At 50.3% G+C, this 19,942-nt stretch overlaps 1 protein-coding gene across 2 annotated transcripts in view; it reads left to right on the top strand.

Annotated features, from left to right (window-relative positions):
- Positions 1-19,942, top strand: part of LOC136384597 (dedicator of cytokinesis protein 1) — a 432,442-nt gene that overhangs the window by 273,401 nt on the left and 139,099 nt on the right. For both annotated transcript variants that reach the window (XM_066354964.1, XM_066354963.1), the window contains exons 28-29: positions 8,100-8,201; positions 17,147-17,241. In XM_066354964.1, coding sequence (XP_066211061.1) covers positions 8,100-8,201; positions 17,147-17,241 — 197 coding nt within the window. The remainder of the gene's footprint in view (positions 1-8,099; positions 8,202-17,146; positions 17,242-19,942) is intronic.

Raw genomic sequence — 19,942 nt, 5'->3', positions numbered from 1 at the left:
ACTTCCCCGCAGTTAGGAGATTTTGAAATAAACATTAAGGCATGTAGCGCCAAAATCATGTTGGTTCACGTAGTCATAAGGAGACAAGCCGTGGGTGGTGACGCGTGGCTTTGTGTGCTGGTTGAGCATATCCATGCACACAATATCTGTATGCGTTTATGTATAAACATTTCCTAAGAATAGTGTATTACAACTGAGACCATCTCTGTTCCTGTTACACAACAACCTCATATTTTGAAATATTGTTTCTTCCTTAGGATTCATTAATTTTTAACACCTGCTGTGTGACATAGTCTCTTCACCAACTCATCCAACCAATAGAAATGATGTTGAGGACAGTATCCTTTTATGATTCATATGTAGGCATTGCGTTTCGTTTCGTTTCGTTCAATAAAGAGTTTCAACTTTAATCTGTAACTATAATGGCAATAATGTCCTTTGTGGACAGAAGTCAATTAAAAAAACAACAACTTTGTAAGCATATTGATCCTCCCTTCAATAGTAAAATTTTATTAAGATTGAATTACTCTTGTTCCTATTACAGTATATTTAAAGATGCTGTATATCATGGGAGAAGTCTGAAGATTATACACTTTCTAAGATTCTAATATCTCATTTACTGAGTTTATGAAAATAAATATACATTTTTCTGCTTTACTCTCTGACGAGGGTTAGCAACATGAATTATTATTAAGTAGTTGCATATAAAGTATATATTCCTCATTATATTACAAAATACAATTGCATGTATAAAATTTGATTGTATTTTATTTTTATTTTCATAAAAAATCTGAGCATGCATTTAACTTATTACACTGACTAAGTATCAAATAATTGTTATGGGTAGCATAAGATCCAAATATACCTGTCAGGATGTTTGGCCCATAAATGTCTTCCTATAATTATTGCCACTGTAAAGTTGTAATTGATTTTATTTTTTAAAAGTAGATTTCATTCCTTATAGTGTCTGCAATGATATAAAATAGTCTTACTCTCTGAATTCACCCAAGCACTCAATTTAAATTGTAGGTGAAATTTTGTTGCAAGTAGTTGAAAAATAGCTCATAGGTGACATCAGTGTAGTTGATCAACCGTTCTGTTTTAAATTCCTTGTAGTTTATTTTTATAAACATCCTTTAATCTGTATGGTCCTTTATAAAATAAATATTCACACTATTTTGGAAGCTAAATGAATAAAAAGTAAGCGTACATTGGATAAAGGCATCAGGAGACGGAATTTCTCTTTCAACGGGAAAAGGACAAAACCCAGATCTCCGTTCTACCGCGTGGTGGTGGTTCTGGAGAAAGGCATGTAGCAAGTTCATTTTTTCCAAGAACCTCCATTTGAACAATAGAACCCAACTCAGCCTTTTTGTCATATCTTATGCTTAATCAGATATTGAATTAACAGCACAAGAAATACCTTTACCAAGCACTGCAGTAGGACCCTGGAACAGGTAACCACAGCTTTTCCTCTTGAAAGCAGAAAGCCCCGTGCTCTGTAGAGTTTTTGGCTTACCTGTACCAAGAGCTTACCTGTCCGTGGATTTAGTCAAGTCACACCTGCCTTTTCAGTGGAAGACTTGGCTCCTAGCTGCATTCCCTCTTCCTGTATCCTAGTTCATATCAAGGTTGCTTCGCAGCATCGATTATTTGGCTCGAATCCTCTTCCTGACAATTGAGAGCCATTGGGAATTCACCAAGCCATACATCTCTCCCACCTTTAGAATTCCTGCCAAGTGTCCCTGGGCAATATATCGCAAATGTCCCTGGAGGATTACCTTTGCTTTCTAATGATGGTTATGAAGTGGGTTTGTGTCACCAGTCTATCTGACATTTGACCTTATAAATGAGGGTTACTCTCTTCCAAGTGCTGGCCTTGCTGGAAACATGCTTCATGTTTTTCCTACATCCTCACTGGTGGGCATGGAGTGTAATCTTCAATTCCACAAGTGGAATTATTTCATTCGAACCTGGAGCCTGCCCTATAGACAGCGGGTTCCTGGGTCACTGGGGGCATGGAGTGTAATCTTCAATTCCACAAGTGGAATTATTTCATTCGAACCTGGAGCCTGCCCTATAGACAGCGGGTTCCTGGGTCACTGGGGGCAGCACCAGCAGCTTTTAGGGTTCGGAGCGGCCCCCTAATCCCTTGGCATTTGGAGCACTTGAGTGAGTTGCAGTTTCTGCCGTGCATTCCGGAGAGAGGACACCGGAGCTCCAGCGCCATGGCAACATTCCTGTCTGATTGATGGACTCACCACGGGCAACTGCGGACCCTACCTTCAAGTCCACGGCCAAGTCTGTCCTTTTCAAGTTCACGTGGCTCACTGTCACAGCTCTGCAGGACTGTGAAGGGAATTCCGTGGGATTTTTTTTCTTCTGTTTCATGCCCTCACTCTTAGATCTTAAACTGAGCAAAGCTGACAGACACACTTTAGAAGGTAGTTCTCATTCTCCAAAATCTGTCCTTTCTCTAACCTTTTATCTCTGTATCCTGCAGTGACACCTTACCTTCATTTGTCTGCCACAAAAATGTCCCCTGCTTCACCACCTGCCTCCGTTCTCCCTGTTTTCAGTTCCACCTGCCAACATTCGCTCCATCCTCCATTCTGCCTGTCTGTCCTCTGTTCTGCCTGTCCGTCCTCCGTTCTGCCTGTCTGTCCTCCATTCTGCCTGTCCGTCCTCCGTTCTGCCTGTCTGTCCTCCGTTCTGCCTGTCTGCCCTCTGTTCTGCCTGTCCGTCCTCCGTTCTGCCTGTCTGTCCTCCGTTCTGCCTGTCTGTCCTCTGTTCTGCCTGTCCGTCCTCCGTTCTGCCTGTCTGTCCTCCATTCTGCCTGTCCGTCCTCCGTTCTGCCTGTCTGTCCTCTGTTCTGCCTGTCCGTCCTCCATTCTGCCTGTCTGTCCTCCGTTCTGCCTGTCTGCCCTCCGTTCTGCCCACTTACAGTTCCACTTGCTGTCAGGTCTGCCTGTTCACCATGGTACCTGTCCTCCATTCCACCTGCCCTCCACTCTACATGATCTCAGCTCTACCTGTCTGCTGTTCTACCTGTCCTTTGTCTACCTGTCTACCTGCCTAGTGCACTGGGGGCCCAAACAGATCTGGACCTGGGGCATGGCGGGCAGCTCTGATTGCGCTCAGAGGCAAGTCCAGTCCGGGTCCTAAGGGGCAGTGCAGAGCAGGGACCGGGTCCACACAGGCGGGGAGCCCTGAGAAAGGGGTTTGTGAGGATAAGGGAGTAGGAACGGGGGACCTGGGGGCAGGAGAGTTGGTCTATGATGTAGAATGAGCTCTCTCTCACTCTCATGACTACCTCATAAACATTTTTTGGTTTATCAACGTAATCTGGGCTCATTCTTCCACCAAACCTGATGACTTTGTGGGTTTTTTTCCGAATTATTCTTTTTATTTTTTCCTGTGCTATATTCTTTTTTTTTTTTTTTTGTGCTATATTCTTTATGTGGGTATATATATATGTATATGTATACATATATGTATACACATGTCTATATATATTTATATATACCATATGTATACATATATACATATGTAAGTGTATATATGTGTGTATATATATGTGTATGTATTTATGCATATAAATACATATAATTATCTCTAGTTGCATTCTTCCAGCATTTTCTCGTGTTATTAAAGCATTTTGCATTTGCATGGTTAATGTGGCCTGTTTTAACGTTGGCATGTTATTCCATCATGACTGGCATGGTGGCCTGATGTAGCGAAGGAAAAATACAGGACGCCTGGTTCAGTGTGAACTCCAGGTCAACAATGCGCCCAGTCCTGGTAGATGGATGTCCCACGTAGTGTTTCCAATGCGGTGTTTGGGACGTCCTTACTCCTCTCTGTTTATCTGAGATTCAAGTTGAATTGCTACTCGGTATTTTATCTCGCAGCCCTACCGAACGCTGCGCTGTTTTTACCCGGTCTCTTGCGGTTGCGCGTTCCGGTATCCTCTGACGCGCACCGGATCTCTTGCCGTTGCGCGTTCCGGTATCCACAGTGATGCGCACCGGACAGCTTGGGGCGTAAAATTTCCTGCCTTGAATTCCTACCTTAGGGGGATTGTGAGCAGTAGAGTTACCGAAGAGATGAGTTATTTTTTTTTCCCCCAAGACTTTTCAAACCTATTGCTAAATCGCTTTTTAAAAAGGTTATAGCAATTTCTAGCAATTTCTACACCCCCCCCCCCCCCAGCTGTGTACAAGATCGCTCATCCCTGCGCCTTGCTGACGGCCTCATCACTTCAAAAATTCTTCTCTGCTGTTCTGGCAAGCAAGTGAGGGCACATCATTTTCATCTCTGATTGCTAATGAAGTTCACATTGTTGGTTTATTAGGCATTCTCTGTCCTGAATTATAAACCTCCGGCACTGGCCCCTGCCTGCTCTCTGTTTTGCATTGCTTTGATGTCCTCAGGGATAGGTCTTATTTTTATTTATTTATTCATCTGCACTCAGCCTCCAGGGCTGGAACCTGGTCCCCAGGCTGCGGCTCTAAGAGGAGTGCTGGACATGCGCCCCCCCCACCCCCGCCGAGCCGCCAGCCTTCCCACCTGCAGCTCTAAGAGGAGTGCTGGACACGCCCCACCCCCACCCTCGCGGAGCCGCCAGCCTTCCCACCTTCCCGTCCTTTCAAGTAAAAGCCTCGTTCGTTCGACTTCTAAATGCATTTCAAGCAGATTAATTAAAAAGCACAGATTGGTAACTTTTTTTTTTTTTTCTGAGCCTGCAGGATGAAACTTTGTTCACAGTTCTCCCCACTTCGGTTTCTAGGGTGTAACTGGTTTCCAAACATGGCTTCCATAACTACCGGTGTTAACCGCCCTGGAAACCACACCGTGGGTTCCTGTGAGTGGTACCGGTACCGCTTCATGGTGACCGCCGTGCTTTCTCTCTCAGAATGCCACCGCCCTGCGGATGGCCTCCATGCTCGAGGGATGGATGGGGAAGGGGTGCATTTCTGTGAGTGTTAGTTAACAGGCACATCTCTCCTTTCCTAGCGAGGCCCAAAGTTTTAGTTTAGAAAAGAGCCCAAATTGCAGGACCTGCCCCCTCTGAGAAAGACTGAACAGGACGTAGTCCTTCTGGAACATTCCTTAGGTTAAGTAAGGAGTACCTTGGCACCAGCCGGCCTTTTGACCGCTGACTCGTGGGACCAGCTGTCTCTGTCCTGTTTCCCGGGATGGCTTTAATCAGTCCCCATCCTTCTTAAAGAAGGGGCCACGGGGTTGCCTTCTCTGAGACGTCCTCGTCACACTGAGGACTTCCCGGTGGCCGTTCACGTTGCTCCATTAGCTTTAGTGTTTCCGTTGTGCCCCCCACGTCAGTTCCCTCGCCTCCGCCTGGCCTGAGCTTTTCTTTCATGACGCAGCACTCTGCTCCCTAAATTGAGTACGTCCGCGTCCCCTGGTCGAGTGTCTGGCTGGACCCCTGATGTACTCCTCGCCGGGCCCTCCGCATTCTCAAGCCCACTCTGAGCTCTGGATTCTCTACTTTGAACTTGATGTTTTTGAGTTCGGCACTTGGGTCGTTGATTCTGATTTGAACCTAGCTGCCTTTGGGGTTTAGGTGATGCCAGTGTGGAAGCCGCCCTTGTTTCACTCTTGTGACCTGTGGAAGGTTAATTAGTGTGGGCCCCCCCTAGATGCCCCTTGGCCGATGTAGACCCCTTGCTCTAGGAAAGCCCCTCTCTGGCGGGGCGGAGTCCCCGTCTGTCCCGGGGCTCTGTGAGTCCAGAGGGTGGGCGTGGTCCCTGGTGGGCATGGTCCCTGGCGGCCCCTTTCTTCCCTCTTCCCCTCCTGACCTTCTCTGTGGCTGTGGGAGTGCACGCAGGAGACAGAGTCCCTACTTCATGTCAGCTGTGGCCTCGGACCTCTCAGAAATAGCGTGTGCATCTGGATGAGAGGGAAAGAACTGACCGTGTTGCTAAGCACTGCCCTGTCTCCATTTGGGTCTTCAGAGGGGAATTTCTCTCAGCTCAGTTTCGCTGCCTATGGAATGGGACCAGGAGAGGCTCTGTCCTTCCAGTGGGATGGATGGGGCCATGGTTCTGACGGCCTCGTTGTCCATGACCAACATGTCATGTGATGAAGACCATGACCTGAAAGATGGCATCTCACCGTGTGAGGAAGGCGCGAGGTGGCGTCCCTTGCACTCCACGGATGCCAGATACTTACGTATTTTCCAAGTTTGTATTCACAAGTGGACATCTTGCCCTTTCATCCCTCCTTCCTCCAATGGAAAAGAAGCATGCCTTAGCTCTCTCCGGGAGCCCCAACATGGACTCTAGATTCCGGCAATTATTGTCGTTCACAAATAATTTACATTTCTGGGCAATTGGAAGACACCATATTATCATTATTGTATTTGTTCAATTTATGTAATGCATCCTTAGAGGACTCATTTGGAAGCATATATCTATCCTATAGATATAAAATGAATTGGAACAATATTGGACTTCAGCATTTTACCACAGAGAGTACATTTCAAATTAATACAAAAGGCATTTAGATGTGCAAATGTGTTGCTTGTGAAACCGGGGTGGTTCGTAAAAGAATGCAGTTTGGGAACTCAATTAATCAGGCAAAGTGAGGGGCAAGTCTGAGAGTGCACCTCCTATGATTTTACCAGACTTGTACGGGTTTAATAGGAGAAAATATGGTTCCAAAAATGTCATTAATTTAGAAGAAAATATTGAAGAGCAAAGAAGGCTTTTAAGGTGATGTTAGCCGTGAACCCCAGGAGTGATACATTGTAGTCAATGGCTACAGGACCGGTTAGCCGCCTGTCCACCTGTGAACACTTCCCCTTCACTGTACACACAGACACACATGGGAACATAACTGCACACACATGTACACACAAACACATGCATGTTCACAAACACATGTACAGACCTGTAAACACAACACATGGGAACATAACTACACACAGACCTGTGAGCGCCCATGTGCATGCACAGACCTGCACACACATACACACGTGCAGAGACCTGCACACACATGCACAGACCTGCATGCACATACACACATGCAGAGACCTGCACATGCATGCACGTGCACACACATACACAGACCTGCATGCACAGACCTGCACACACATACACACGTGCAGAGACCTGCACACACATGCATGTACAGAAACACATGCACACACAACACACGGGAACATAACTTCACACACACACAGACCTGTGAGCGCCCATGTGCATGCACAGACCTGCATGAACATACACACATGCAGAGACCTGTACATGCATGCACGTGCACACACATGCACAGACCTGCATGCACATACACACATGGAGAGACCTGCACATGCATGCACATGCACACACATGCACAGACCTGCATGCACAGAACTGCACCCTCATACACACATGCAGAGAACTGCACATACATGCACATGCACAGAACTGCACCCGCAATCACATAAGCACAGAACTGCATACACATGCACAGACCCGCACACAGGAATGCGTGCACACCATCGCTGTGCCCATGCTGGCCGCCATCTCTGCTCCCCGCTTTGGCCCTGGCCTTTCTCCCCAATGTCCTGGTTTCCTTGGGCAGTTTCCTTTCTTCTCCTCTTTTTCCCTTCCTCCCAGCTCCTCTCTGTGAGAAATCCCCGTCCCCGCACTTGACATTCTGCTGGGCCGTAATTCATGGCGGAGTCGGCGCCCTCCAATCTGGCCATGGGGGATACAGGCAGGTGTTTTGAGGGCAAAACGGCCTCTTTGCCATGGCCCTGGGGGGAGGGCTCACGCAGGTCGTCTGGCAATAAGGGCAGCAGGTTTTTGGACAGCGCAAGTGGCGATTCCAATCCTGTCTTTAATCTTTGCATATTTAATACAAATCTGTTCAAGTTTGTTTTTCCAGCCTGGACAACCCTGTGTCAAGAATCATTTAATTTAATGCCGTGAGAGAGGAGGAATTAGAGCAAAGAAAATAAAAGATTGTGAGGTTGGAGTGGACCGTCACCTGTGCTGGCCAGCCAGGGGTGGCGGAAGTCGCGGCTTCCCACCAGCTTTTCCTGTGAGTGTTGTTCTCTCCCCATCTGACCGTGTCTTCTGATTCCTTCACAGGGGAACTTTGTGGCTTGTATGACCGCAATTTTACGACAAATGGAAGATTATCATTATGCCCATTTGATCAAGACTTTTGGAAAGATGAGGACTGACGTTGTGGTGAGTGTAACTTGGACCCCTTTCCCTTCCCGTGTTTTGGGGCCAGCTTTTTAGGCAAAGTCTGTATGTTCATTTTAAGTACGATTTTGCTGGGGGAACTTGCCGGCTGTTGATTTGAGAAGCCACCTGGGAAGGTCTCACAGAAGCCTAGTTTCTACCGTGAGGGTCCGGAGGCGCAGACTTGCTTCTCGTGCCAAACGGGGAGTGACTTGTGGTGTGAACCCAGAGAATCCTCTTTCCTGCTCTGGTCCCCATTCCCGCTCCTGAGCTTTGGGATCACTGAAAACTTAGAATTTTCAATGTGTCGATTGACTTTCAACAGCAGAAGTCAGTGAGAGAGTGTGGTTGGCCTTAACTTGTGCTCCGTCATCCACTAGTCGGGATCATGGAGGCCCTCCAGCATTTCTCCAAATAACCCTCCAGTCTCCCTCAGCTAAACTCTGAGACACCCAGGCTAGAGAATCGAGATGCAGGGGAGTCGATCGCGTCGGGGCTGCCTCCCTAACAACCTGACCTCACGTGGCCACGAGGCAGGTCCTCTGCTGAGCTGCAACCAGACATCTTTACAGCGTTTCCAATTAGAATTGGGCCCAAAGTCTGGTGTCTTGTGGCACGGACCCTGCGTTGGAGGCCCCCGATGCCAGCGGAAGGCAGCAGAGGCTACCCGCATCCCTGGAACGGGGTTCACTGCATATCCATCCACTTAAGGGCTGGGAAGGAGAGATCTGCATTTGATGATTTCCTTCCTCCCAAAGGATTATGTATAACAAAAAGTGACCGTATTAATTGTTGCCATGTTGTGCGGATATGTATAGATACAGATATAGATATGTAAATTTCTAAGGAGAACCAAAATGGGTCTGTACCTTAAAATCATAGACATGTTTCTTAAAGTCCAGGAACAAGAATGGGTATATGTGTTTGTGTTGAGCTTTTTTATTCTTTTAAACGCTGACGAGTCATTTCCGGTTGGCGTAGAGTCATATCTGGAACAAGTACCACACTCACACCCTTTGATCCTTGAGCCCTCCTGGCACAATGACATCGCGTTTGGCGTGTGCACCACTGAGCCTTGCCCGGATGCCTCAGCCCCGCTTTGATCCATGGAAGGGGAGCCGTGGTGGCTGAACCCCCGGGATCAATTCCTAGGTGACGTCCCGGACTGGGTAATGAAGTTTGCAGCATGAGCAACATTACCCATCCTGAAAACTCAGGACTCCAGTGGATTATCTGCTCTTTATCCGAATAATCACATGGTCAAAATCGACACCTGCAAAGTGCTAATAGATATTTAAACCCCGCCACGGAGCGGAGCTGACAAGAAGGGAGGGGCCGGGGCCTGTGTGCCACGGTCGCGCAGAACGGTGCTGAGGGGTGCCCGCGTCTGCCCGGTCGGGGGGTCCTCTCCCTGCACAGGGCAGACACACAGACACTCACCACATGTGTGGTCCTGATTTCCCGAAGGGCTTTTTCCCTTAGACGCAGCAGTTTAGAAAATCAATTATGTATTTGCAGGTGATTTGACTTCTGTTACCCATCGGCATTCGTGGTCTGGGTATCACAGATCCGTGCTGCCAGGACTGTAAACCTGTTTCAGTTGTTCATGGGTCAAACCTCTGTGAACTGGGTTCCCTTCCATGAACTACCCATGGAGAGTATTTGACTGTTATTGTTTTTTTTCTACTTTTACAACCTACCACAAAAATAAAAGATCACTTTGCGTTAAATAATGGGAAGTTAGTTAATCCTCCAATATGAAAATAATAACCCCTAGACTGCTTCCTGGTAACCAGCCAGTGCTACTTCATGTTTTCAAATTCAGCCCTGTTTTGGTTGAGTTCGTCATTCCTGTACAAAAACATCGTTATGGTCCACATCAAAGTCACATGCCACAGTGTTGCCTTTTTTTTTTTTTTTCTGGAGAAGGGGAGAGGGAGGCAGACAGACTCCCGCATGCGCTGGACCAGGATCCACCCGGCACGCCCACCAGGGGGCGATGCTCGGCTCATCTGGGGCGTTGCTCCATTGCAGCCGGAGCCATTCTAGCGCCTGAGGCAGAGGCCATGGAGCCATCCTCAGCACCCGGGTCAACTTTGCTCCAATGGAGCCTTGGCTGTGGGAGGGGAAGAGAGAGAGAGAGAGGAAGGAGAGGGGAAAGGATGGAGAAGCAGATGGGTGCTTCTCCTGTGTGCCCTGGCCGGGAATTGAACCCAGGACTTCTACATGCTGGGCCAATGCTCCACCGCTGAGCCAACCAGCCAGGCCAGGGCTGTTATTTTTAGTCTCTGAAATAGCCCCTTGGACCCCAAGCCAGTGAGAGAACAGGGCACTGCGTGAGGCAGAAAGACCAGCCCAGAAAAGAGGGGAGCAGACATGTTCAGCTCACAGCTGTCTGGCACCAGAAGCTGCCCCTTCGGGACAATGTGACGCAGGGTCTCCCGATGGTCCCACCGTGGAGATGCTGAGCGGTGGGAAGGGTTGCTGGCTCTCGGTGTCCAAGCCTCACAACCAGGATCGGGAGTGGAGAACTGGTTCGGAATCTCCATAGTGAGACCGAAGTGATGGGGGGGGGGGGGAGTGCTCTGGACTTGCCGGGGAGAAGTGTGACTTGCTATTTCTCCCAAATTTCCACTAAGGGGCCCTTAAGAAATGTCTGTGGAGTGACATATACAAAGACAATGTAGATAGAGGTTCTTCTTGCTGGTTAAGTGGATACAGAATAAAGGCCATTGGAAGGCTGACAGAACCTGGGTGCTGCCCTCCTGGTCCCCTCCCATGGGGATTCATGTTCCCATGCAACCCCCCCCCCATGGCCTCCCCCAATTCTGTGCACTGTCGGTTGTCTAGGGACAAGCACAGAGCCTCGCAGGTCCCTCTGTCTGAAATGCCCCACCCCCTCTGAGAGCCTCTACCTGATACCTGTCCTGGTCTGGCCAGGTAGATTCATGCCTTCTCACCCTGTCCATCCCAGTCAACCACAGTTGACCATTAGTTAGCCTGTGCTGGGGGTGGTCCAAGGTGACGTCTCACACCTGGGAAGTGGAGAGTGAGGATGCTCTTGGGGCCGTGAAAGCAAGGACGTGAGCCAGGTGACTGTCCTTGCCCAGGAGACAGCCTGCTATTGGGTGTTCCTGGTCCTAGAGACCCGTGAGCTCCCCACGAATCCGCCACCACGGGTGACCCACAGGCCTGCGAAAGCACATTGAGTGGAGGAGGAGCCTCAGGCTGAACATCTGTTCCTTTATCCCTCGTGACCATTTCCTTGTAAATGGAGCTTTAATGATGGCTCTCTCCACCGGGCAGTGAATCTGGGGGTGCAGAATCCTTTTACAGTGAGCGCACCAGGGAGCACGGACTTCATGTTGGTATGTGGAGGGCGTGATGGGGGTGCGACAGCTGGGCCTGCTCTCTGGGCCCCGCAGTCTGGTGGAGACTAGCACGGGGCTGCAGGGGACCTTCCAGCTAGCCCACACTACCCATGCTGCAGAGGAAGGGTCCCTGCGAAGCAGCCAGACCGGACTGCGGCCGGTGGCCAGGGAGCCTTCTTTGCAAAGGAGAAGATTGTGGGGAACTGAGGAAGAGGAGGAAGAGCCGTGCAGGGAGGGGTTGGGGAGTGAACCGGGGTCCGAGGAGCCTGGAGAGGATCTGGGGGCGTCAGAGCACCTGGACCCCGCGAGCAGAGCTGAGCACTTGGTGCACTTTTCTTTTTTTTTTTTATTAATAAATTTTTATTTTAATGGGTGACATCAATAAATCAGGGTACATATATTCAAAGAAAACATTTCCAGGTTATCTTGTCATTTAGTTCTGTTGCATACCCATCACCCAAAGAGAGATCATCCTCCGTCACCCTCTATCCAGTTTTCTTTGTACCCCTCCCCCTCTCCCTCCTTCCCTCCCCCCGCCCCCCCCCCCCCCCGTAACCACCCCACTCCTGTCCATGTCTCTTAGTCTCATTTTTATGTCCCACCAATGTATGGAATCCTGCAGTTCTTGTTTTTTTCTGATTCACTTATTTCACTCCGCATAATATTATCAAGATTCCACCATTCTGCTGTAAGTGATCCGATGTCATCATTTCTTCTAGCTGAATAGTATACCATGGTGTATATGTGCCCCATCTTCTTTATCCAGTCTTCTTTTTTTTTTTTTACAGTGATTAAAAGCCTTTAAGCAAACTCTTGGCCAATACAGCAAGAATCCATAAAAGAGTAGTGTCCTTAACATGTTCACCAAGTCCAAGTTGGCCCCATCACCATGCCAAATCCCTGAAAAATGCAACCCAACCACAGCTCCCTGTTAGGAGCTGTCACAGGGAGCAGGAGTCCAGGAAAAGTCCACATCCAGGAAAAGTCCGCATGGCACTGGAGTTGTCACCATTCTATACTTTGCAGTTCATGTCCAAGTCCCAATGACCGCTGCTTCTAGCTGGTAATGATTCAGGTAGACTGGAAAAGCCATTTGCAGCATGTGTGGATATGGAGCTTCTGTTCTCCTTTGCCTGGAGAGATGAGACCAGGTTGCTTTTCCCTGGAGCTCTGTGACTGTGGCATGGTAAAGAGAACCTTGGGATACACTAAGCTGGGTGGCAAAGGTAGATTCATAATAGAAGTTGACAAAAGGGGGAAAGAGAGCTCTAAATTAGGAGTAAGTCCCAGCCTGAAATATGAGTGGGGCATTGAGGTAGGAGGGATAAAGGAAATACTATATATTAAGCAAAGCAGCAGAAAATAGGACTATCAACACCCACAACAGAGATCTTTGAGGGAAGAATAAAAAACCTGACTATTCAGGCAAAAAAATAGTTAAGTGGCCCTTGTGCAAATGAGATCAGTTTACCTGCTTCTTGGAAGAAATACCCTAGGCTCGTCCACAGTGTTGTAGATGGGGCTGACGGCCCTGGGCACCTTCAGCCTTCAGTGGCAAACCCCAGCTTTCTGGGCAAGGTTAGGTCTTGATTGTGCCCAACTTTCTCTGTCATTCGTTTGCTATTTTCTCTTTAACAGTTTGACAGTTATGTGAAGGCGTGTATTCTTTGCGTGAACTCTTTGAGATAAACGCCGAGTCACGTGCAGCTGTAGGACAGGACAAGAGGGAGGTCCCTGTAACCTGTGCCCAGAGTCCCCTAACAGTCACATCTGTAAACCCATCGTACTTGATCAGCGCTCTTGCCATCAAACCACGGCGTTGACATCGATACCACCAATGACCTCATTCCAGTCCTCCAGGCTTTTCTGTACTCTTCCCCCAAAAGCATTTATTATGAATGGTCGCCGGCCTGGAGCAGAGCAGGAGGGATGGTGTGAGGAAAGCTGCCGTTCCTCTTCCCCGGCTCCGCTGCCGGCAGGCGGGTGGGCAAGCGCTCCGTGGGGTCTGCCTCCTCGGCCTCTGCCTCTGTCTGTGCAGCCAGACCCCTCGAGGGTGTGAGAAACGTGCCTCCCCCCACTCCCCAAGTGGCTTCACCAATATCTCTCGAGAAGCAAGACGTCTCCATGGCCCTGGGGGAGCGTCTCCACCATCCCGCACTTTCGGACTTCCTCCTGTCCCTCGTTCCCCGCCTTCCCTGAGGGGCTCTGTCCAGCCAGCACCCTGTCCAGGTTCTGCGGCTGCATTTCCTTGTGTGTGTCTCTAACCTCTTTTCTTCTAGAACAAGTCCATTACCTCGGTTATTTTTTCTTCCTTTCAAGACATTGGTTTTTAAATTTTTGGAAGACACCACGGTGATAATTTGGCCAGACTCTCTATCCCCCATTCTTAAATTTTTGGGTGCCGCCTCGTAACATCTTCTAGTTTGTTATTCCATCCCTGCGTCCGTCCTGCAAACAGGACACTTTGTCTAAAATCCAAGTTCATCCTTTCATCATCATCATCATCATCATTATTATTATTATTGAGAGGCTAGGAGGCAGAGACAGACTCCCACATGCACCCTGACTAGGATCCACCTGGCAAGCCCTCTAGGGGGTGATGCTCTGGCCATCTGTGGCCATTGCTACATTGCTCAGCAGCCGAGCTATTTTAGCACCTGAGGCAAGGCCATGGAGCCATCCTCAGTGCCCGGGGACAACTTGCTCGAATGAACCAGGGCTGCGGGAGGAGAAGAGAGAGAGAGAAAGAGAAAAAAGGAAAAGGGGGAGGAGTAGAGAAATTGATGGGGGCTTCTCCTGTGTGCCCTGGCCGGGAATCGAACCCGGGGCTTCCACACGTCGGGCCAACGCTCTACCACTGAGCCAACCGGCCAGGGCCAGGTTCATCCTTTTGTAAGAGTTCTTCCCTGTTGTGTCCATCAAGAGGTGAAACACCAAGCTGCTCACTACTGATGATGAGAACTTTGACCCCGAGGTTAGAAGGTAATACGTGCAGGTCTCTGTACTATGAGGACCCAGGACCCTCTGCCAGTATCGGGCCATCTTTGTGTGATACTTTGGCTCCCACAGAACACCTGCAGTTACTCTAGCCCCAGCAATCCTTCTCTGATGGGTTTAACATCTGTGGAAGGTCCTTGTCTGAAACCGTTATTTCTTCAGTGTAGCAGAGTGATTTCCTGTGTCTGAGAGTCAAGGCACCTTGTCTTTAAGAACGCTGGGGGCGTGGGTGAAGTTGCAGATCTGGGAAATGGGGGTGCCTTGACCAGATTTGCAATCTGACGAGATCACTTGGGGCGACGTGTAGGGACCAAAAGGGACAAGAGTGGTCACAGGTGGATGGGCGGGGTTGCCCCTCTGACAGCTGAAGTGAGAGAGGGTGACCGTTCATCAAGTGGGCAGGGAGAGCGATGGACAGAAGCTGACAGGTTTATGACCAGACGGCGTTGCCCCACAGACCGCACAGGTGGCTATTGCGAGAGCTGCCCACTTAGCATGCAGGACATCCTCTCAGTAATCACACTGAGACGTGCAGCGGGAATGGATTGGCATTGAGAGAGAAACATTCTTGCAAAGGAGCTCGTATCTGTTCTCCATCGGCCCTTGTGGGCTCGGAGATGCTGGCATGATGGGGTCTGCAAAGCCACGTCCGCTGTTTCAGGCAAATACAGTGGTGGGGACCATTGCTACGGCTACTCAGTTATGCAGACCGGCAGGGAAGCCTCGCAGAACCTTGCCTCCCACCACGCGTGGCATTCCATGGGCTCAGCAAAGTGCCGCCATGGAACAGCTGAGCCTTGCTGATGAAGTACGGGGCTGTGTTTCCTCCGGGAGGGGGTGGGGAGAAAGGAGTTGGGGAAATGGGCTTTCTCTTCCCAGAATGATAAAAACCAGACCCTAGATCTCAATTATTAGGCTTTGAGGAGCGACCAGCGAGAAAGCCGGCAATTTCATGCAAATAGGGATGTGACTAAATTACAGCACTCAGCCGGCGAAATATGCAAACTGATCATTAAAATGTGAAACTCTTGACAAAATGGGGGAACTTAAGTAGCGAAATCTGAATTTCAATATTGAAACCGAGGAGAGGAGCCCGCTTGTTGCGTGCGGTGTCTGGGGAACCTGGAACGCCCCTGCTCGGGCGGTCAGCGCTCCCAGCGGTCAGCGCTCCTGGCGGTCAGGGCTCCTGGTGGTCAGTGCTCCCGGTGGTCAGGGCTCCCGGCGGTCAGCGCTCCCAGTGGTCAGCGCTCCCGGTGGTCAGCGCTCCTGGTGGTCAGAGCTCCCGGTGGTCAGAGCTGGTGTGGGCAGAGTTTGGGGGACAGTGGACTGATGTTTCCCTCTTGACATTGCCCAGGTCCCCGGGGTCTCCTCGACTGTGGCCCCTTGTAAAAAGGAGGGGGGTCACCGTGGCTCCCTGAGTTGTTAACATGGGAGGGGTTCTGGCATTGGCACTAAGGTTGCGGAGGAAGATGTCTTGATTTCGAATGGCAGCGGATTATTGCCGACAGGTTTCACGTCTGTCTGTCTGTCTGCCAGAAGTCCGTGGTTGGCCCTGTGTGCCGGGATTGGCTTTCTTGCCCACTTCCATTCTGTCCGCTGCCCTGGTCGTCACAGCCACCGCACCTGATTACGGCTCGGTGGGGTACGTCCATGAGAAACAGGCACTCATTTGGCGATCTCAGACCACGGCCTCACTTTTCTAAGTGAACTTTCGGCTGCCTCCCCCACCCCAGAGCGGGAGGGAGTGGTGGACGCCCGGGGACACGTGCTTTTCCGGGACAACCCCTTGTTTTGTTTGACTTGGTGCAGATCGAGGGCCAGGCCAGGCCATCAGATAGGAGACCCTCACCTAATTCTGACAGGCACAAGGTGGAGCCCCTAGGAAATGGGCACCCCCAATGCCATAGTCCTAGCGTGTAGGCGGGTGGGACAGTGGAGTGTGACCTTGGAATGCCAAGGGCCGTCTGCGAGGCAGCGGGACCACAGCTGGGTGGCTCTGTCCCTGGACCTCAGTGTCCTCAGGAGAGCCTGGCAATCCGACCACCTGCTCAAACGGCCCATGGTGAGCTGCATGTGTGCAAACGGCCCGGAGTTCCCCTTTGAGCCTTTCATTTGTTAAACAACATGAGAAAAAGAAGTGGATAATAAAATCCCATATTCACCTGGGTAGGGCCTGGTGATAATGAAAAAGGGACTTCAAATAAATAGAACTATAGTATTAATCATCATCATAGCAATAACCTGCATGTTAAGTTTGTAAGAAAATATGTTGTTTTTTTTCTATAAGCAGGGAGTGTATGCCTACATATTTGTAATCTTAACTCTTAGTGACTCCTAGGAAGCCGTGCCCAGGGACTATTTTCAAAGACATTTTTTGGAAAAATGATCCCGGATAAGACATGGCTCAGGCAAGCAGATAGGCAGAGGTTGTACACAGCACCTGTGACATACATTTCCATTAGTTTTTAGAAAGTTTTTATTCAGCTAACAGAAACAAGGTCTTTTATAAAATCTAGCTGTTCCCAGGGGAGGAGGGTGGGATTGGTGTTCACCTGTCTCAGTGGCTTGGTTTTCTTTCAGGATTTCCTGATGGAAACCTTCATTATGTTCAAGAACCTCATTGGGAAGAACGTCTACCCCTTCGACTGGGTGATCATGAACATGATGCAGAACAGGTGAGTACGGGAGCCTGGCTGTCCCCTTGCACCAGGCACCTGCTCTGCATCTGGTGGGAACGGGGGTGGGGGGGGCTGGTTACCGTGGACTCTCCCCAGAGGACCTGTGCTGCCCCTTCTGTGATGCAACTATTGCTACTTACTTGGAGAAAGGGCCCTGGAGATTGCCTTGTGCCCGGACGGGGCTCTGGCACTGAGAACTTGGGCTCTGCCCCCTGGAGAAAAGCAACCCCGGACGCCAGCCCTTCCCCCCACCCTTAGCCTTGGCCAAGGGCAGAGAGGGATGGATGGCCTGCCTCGCGGGGCCACCTGACTTGATCCACGTAGGTTTATCAGCCAGAGTGACGCTGTGCTTGGTTTTTGAAAGGTGTGTCTGCGTCTCACCTATTTCAGCTTCAAAGAAATCGTGAGGGTTTTCTTCATGTGTATTAAACATCAACCTTGTGTTTGTCATCCTCCTATGTGGGCTGCTGGTTAATTTTCCAGCCCTTGGACTTTTTATTTTATCTTATTATTTTATTTTAGTTGATTTAAATTAAAATAATTGATCACCACCAGTGATCGCCGGGTTCTCAATCACATGTGAGTTCGAGAAGAAGTAGCCGCTTCCCTCTTCTTCTTCTCCTTCCCCGACTGCGATTCCCGCGGAGGTCATCGGCGACGCGTGGGCAGCGCAGTCGGAAGGAGTCACGCGGGGAGAGGTCGGGTACCTGCTTCATCTAGGTCCCCTCTGGGACGAACACTGTGCAGACACCATAGCACAAACCACAGCCAGGGAGGCGATACCGGTGCCGTCCGTAAACTCTGCTCACACTCTCCCAGATGCGCCGGGACCTGAGCAGAGCGTGCGTGCGGGGCGTGCGGGGCGGACGGGCGTGCTGGGCATGCGTGCGTGTGTGCATGAATCCTCCACGGCGAAGACCCCGACCGTGCGTGGCTCCACGCGGGGTTTCTCCTTGCCCATTGATAACAGGCCCTCCTCTCCCTTCCACCCCACCCTCCCCAGTCCCTGGCCACCACTGATTTCTTCCTCATTTCTACAGTTTTCAGAATGTTCTATCAGGAAGGTTGTCACCTGTGGGGGATGGTTGACTCTTTTCCACTCGGCCTTGTTCCCCGGAGGGCCAGTCAGGCTATTGTTATTGAAGGCTTGCTCCCTTGACTGCCGAGAAGTGTCTCATGGTGCGGATGGACCCCGGGTGGTTTTGCCATCGCCTGTGGAGGGACATCTGGCTTGTTCCTGTTGGGGCTATGACAGATAAAGCTGCCGTGGACAGTCAGGCTCAGATGTCTGTAAGAACACAAGTCCTTGCGTCTCTGGCACCAGCGCCCAGGGGTGCACCGCGGGGCTGCACATCCGTTTCATCAGAAACCGCCAGACCGCGGCTGTGCCATTGCACCGTCCCGCTAGCTACGTGCCAGTCTCTCCGCACCCTCGCCGGCGCTGGCTCTTGTCACTTTTGTAGTTCAGCCGTTGCGATAGATGTGTGGTGTGTTTTATTGTACTTTTAATTTGCTTTTCCCTACGTCTTTGCCCCCGTGTGACGCGCGACAGCAGGCCCTTTCCTGTGCCTTTCCTGAGTGACCGCGGGGACAGATTCAGCCTTTCGGCCCCTGCAGCGACAGGACTCTGAGCAGCCCCTGTGAGCGTTCAGGCCGCGGAGATGTCCGTCTCAGCCACGCGCCCATCAGGCGGAGCGGAGAACGGGAAGTGGAGAGGCCCAGGCCAGGCAGCTCCCAGCAGGCGACCCGGCCACCCCCCGGGGACCAGTGCGAGGGCGGGGGCAGCGGCTCCGGTGACCTGCCTCTCCACCCACCGGGTGACCTGAGATGATTCACGTGGCTCGCTCTGGGCACCTGAGTCCTCTTCCTTTCCCTGTAGGGAGAACACCTGGGAGTGGCTGCTGAACATTAATTATTACCCTAACGAGCTACAGTGTCAGTGCTTTTATTGTCTTGTTATTTATGTATTTTTTATTTTTAGTGACTCTATTGGGGTGACACAGTTAATAACATTGTGCAGGTTTCAGGTGCACAACTCTAGAAACACATCTAGTACACTGTGCTGTGTGTTCGCCACCCCAAGTCGAGTCCCCTCCATCACTGTCCGTCCCCCTGTCCCCTCCTCTACCCCCACCCCCTTGCCCTCTGGTGGTCGCCACACTGCCCTCTGTGTCTAGGAGTCTTTTCTTTGCTCCATGCCTTCACCTTCTCCCCCCAGCCGCCCACCCCCTCCACTCCGACAGGTGTCCGTCTGTTCCCGGTGTCTGTGAGTCTGTTTCTGTTCTGCTTGTTAGTGTAGTTTGTTCATTGGGTTTCCACACGCAGGACCGCAGGCTGTCCACTCAGAGCCCACGCCCCAGCCACCGGCTACCTTGCCTCTGTGTCTTGAACATGACTCATATTTCACAGAGAGAGTGTTGGGAGGTTTTTTTTGTATTTTTTTTAACCCCACAATCCTCGGACCACTTTTTTATCACCAGATTTACCACTTTCCTGAGTGAGTTTTAAGTCAAGTCAAGATGTTCCCACTCAGCTTTCTCTGTTCAATACAAGTATACCATTCATGACCAGGCGTCTTGGGGTCCTGCTGTGAATGTCTACAAGAACAAGATCTTATTAATATTATAATAAGCCTGGCCTGTGATGGCGCGGTGGATAAAGCGTCCATCTAGAATGCTGAGGTCGCCGGTTTGAAACC

The sequence above is a fragment of the Saccopteryx leptura genome, chromosome 13, assembly GCF_036850995.1.
Source record: "Saccopteryx leptura isolate mSacLep1 chromosome 13, mSacLep1_pri_phased_curated, whole genome shotgun sequence".
NCBI lineage: Eukaryota > Metazoa > Chordata > Mammalia > Chiroptera > Emballonuridae > Saccopteryx > Saccopteryx leptura.
Note: the sequence above shows the minus strand (reverse complement) of the source record. Positions and strands in the feature narration are given on the sequence as shown.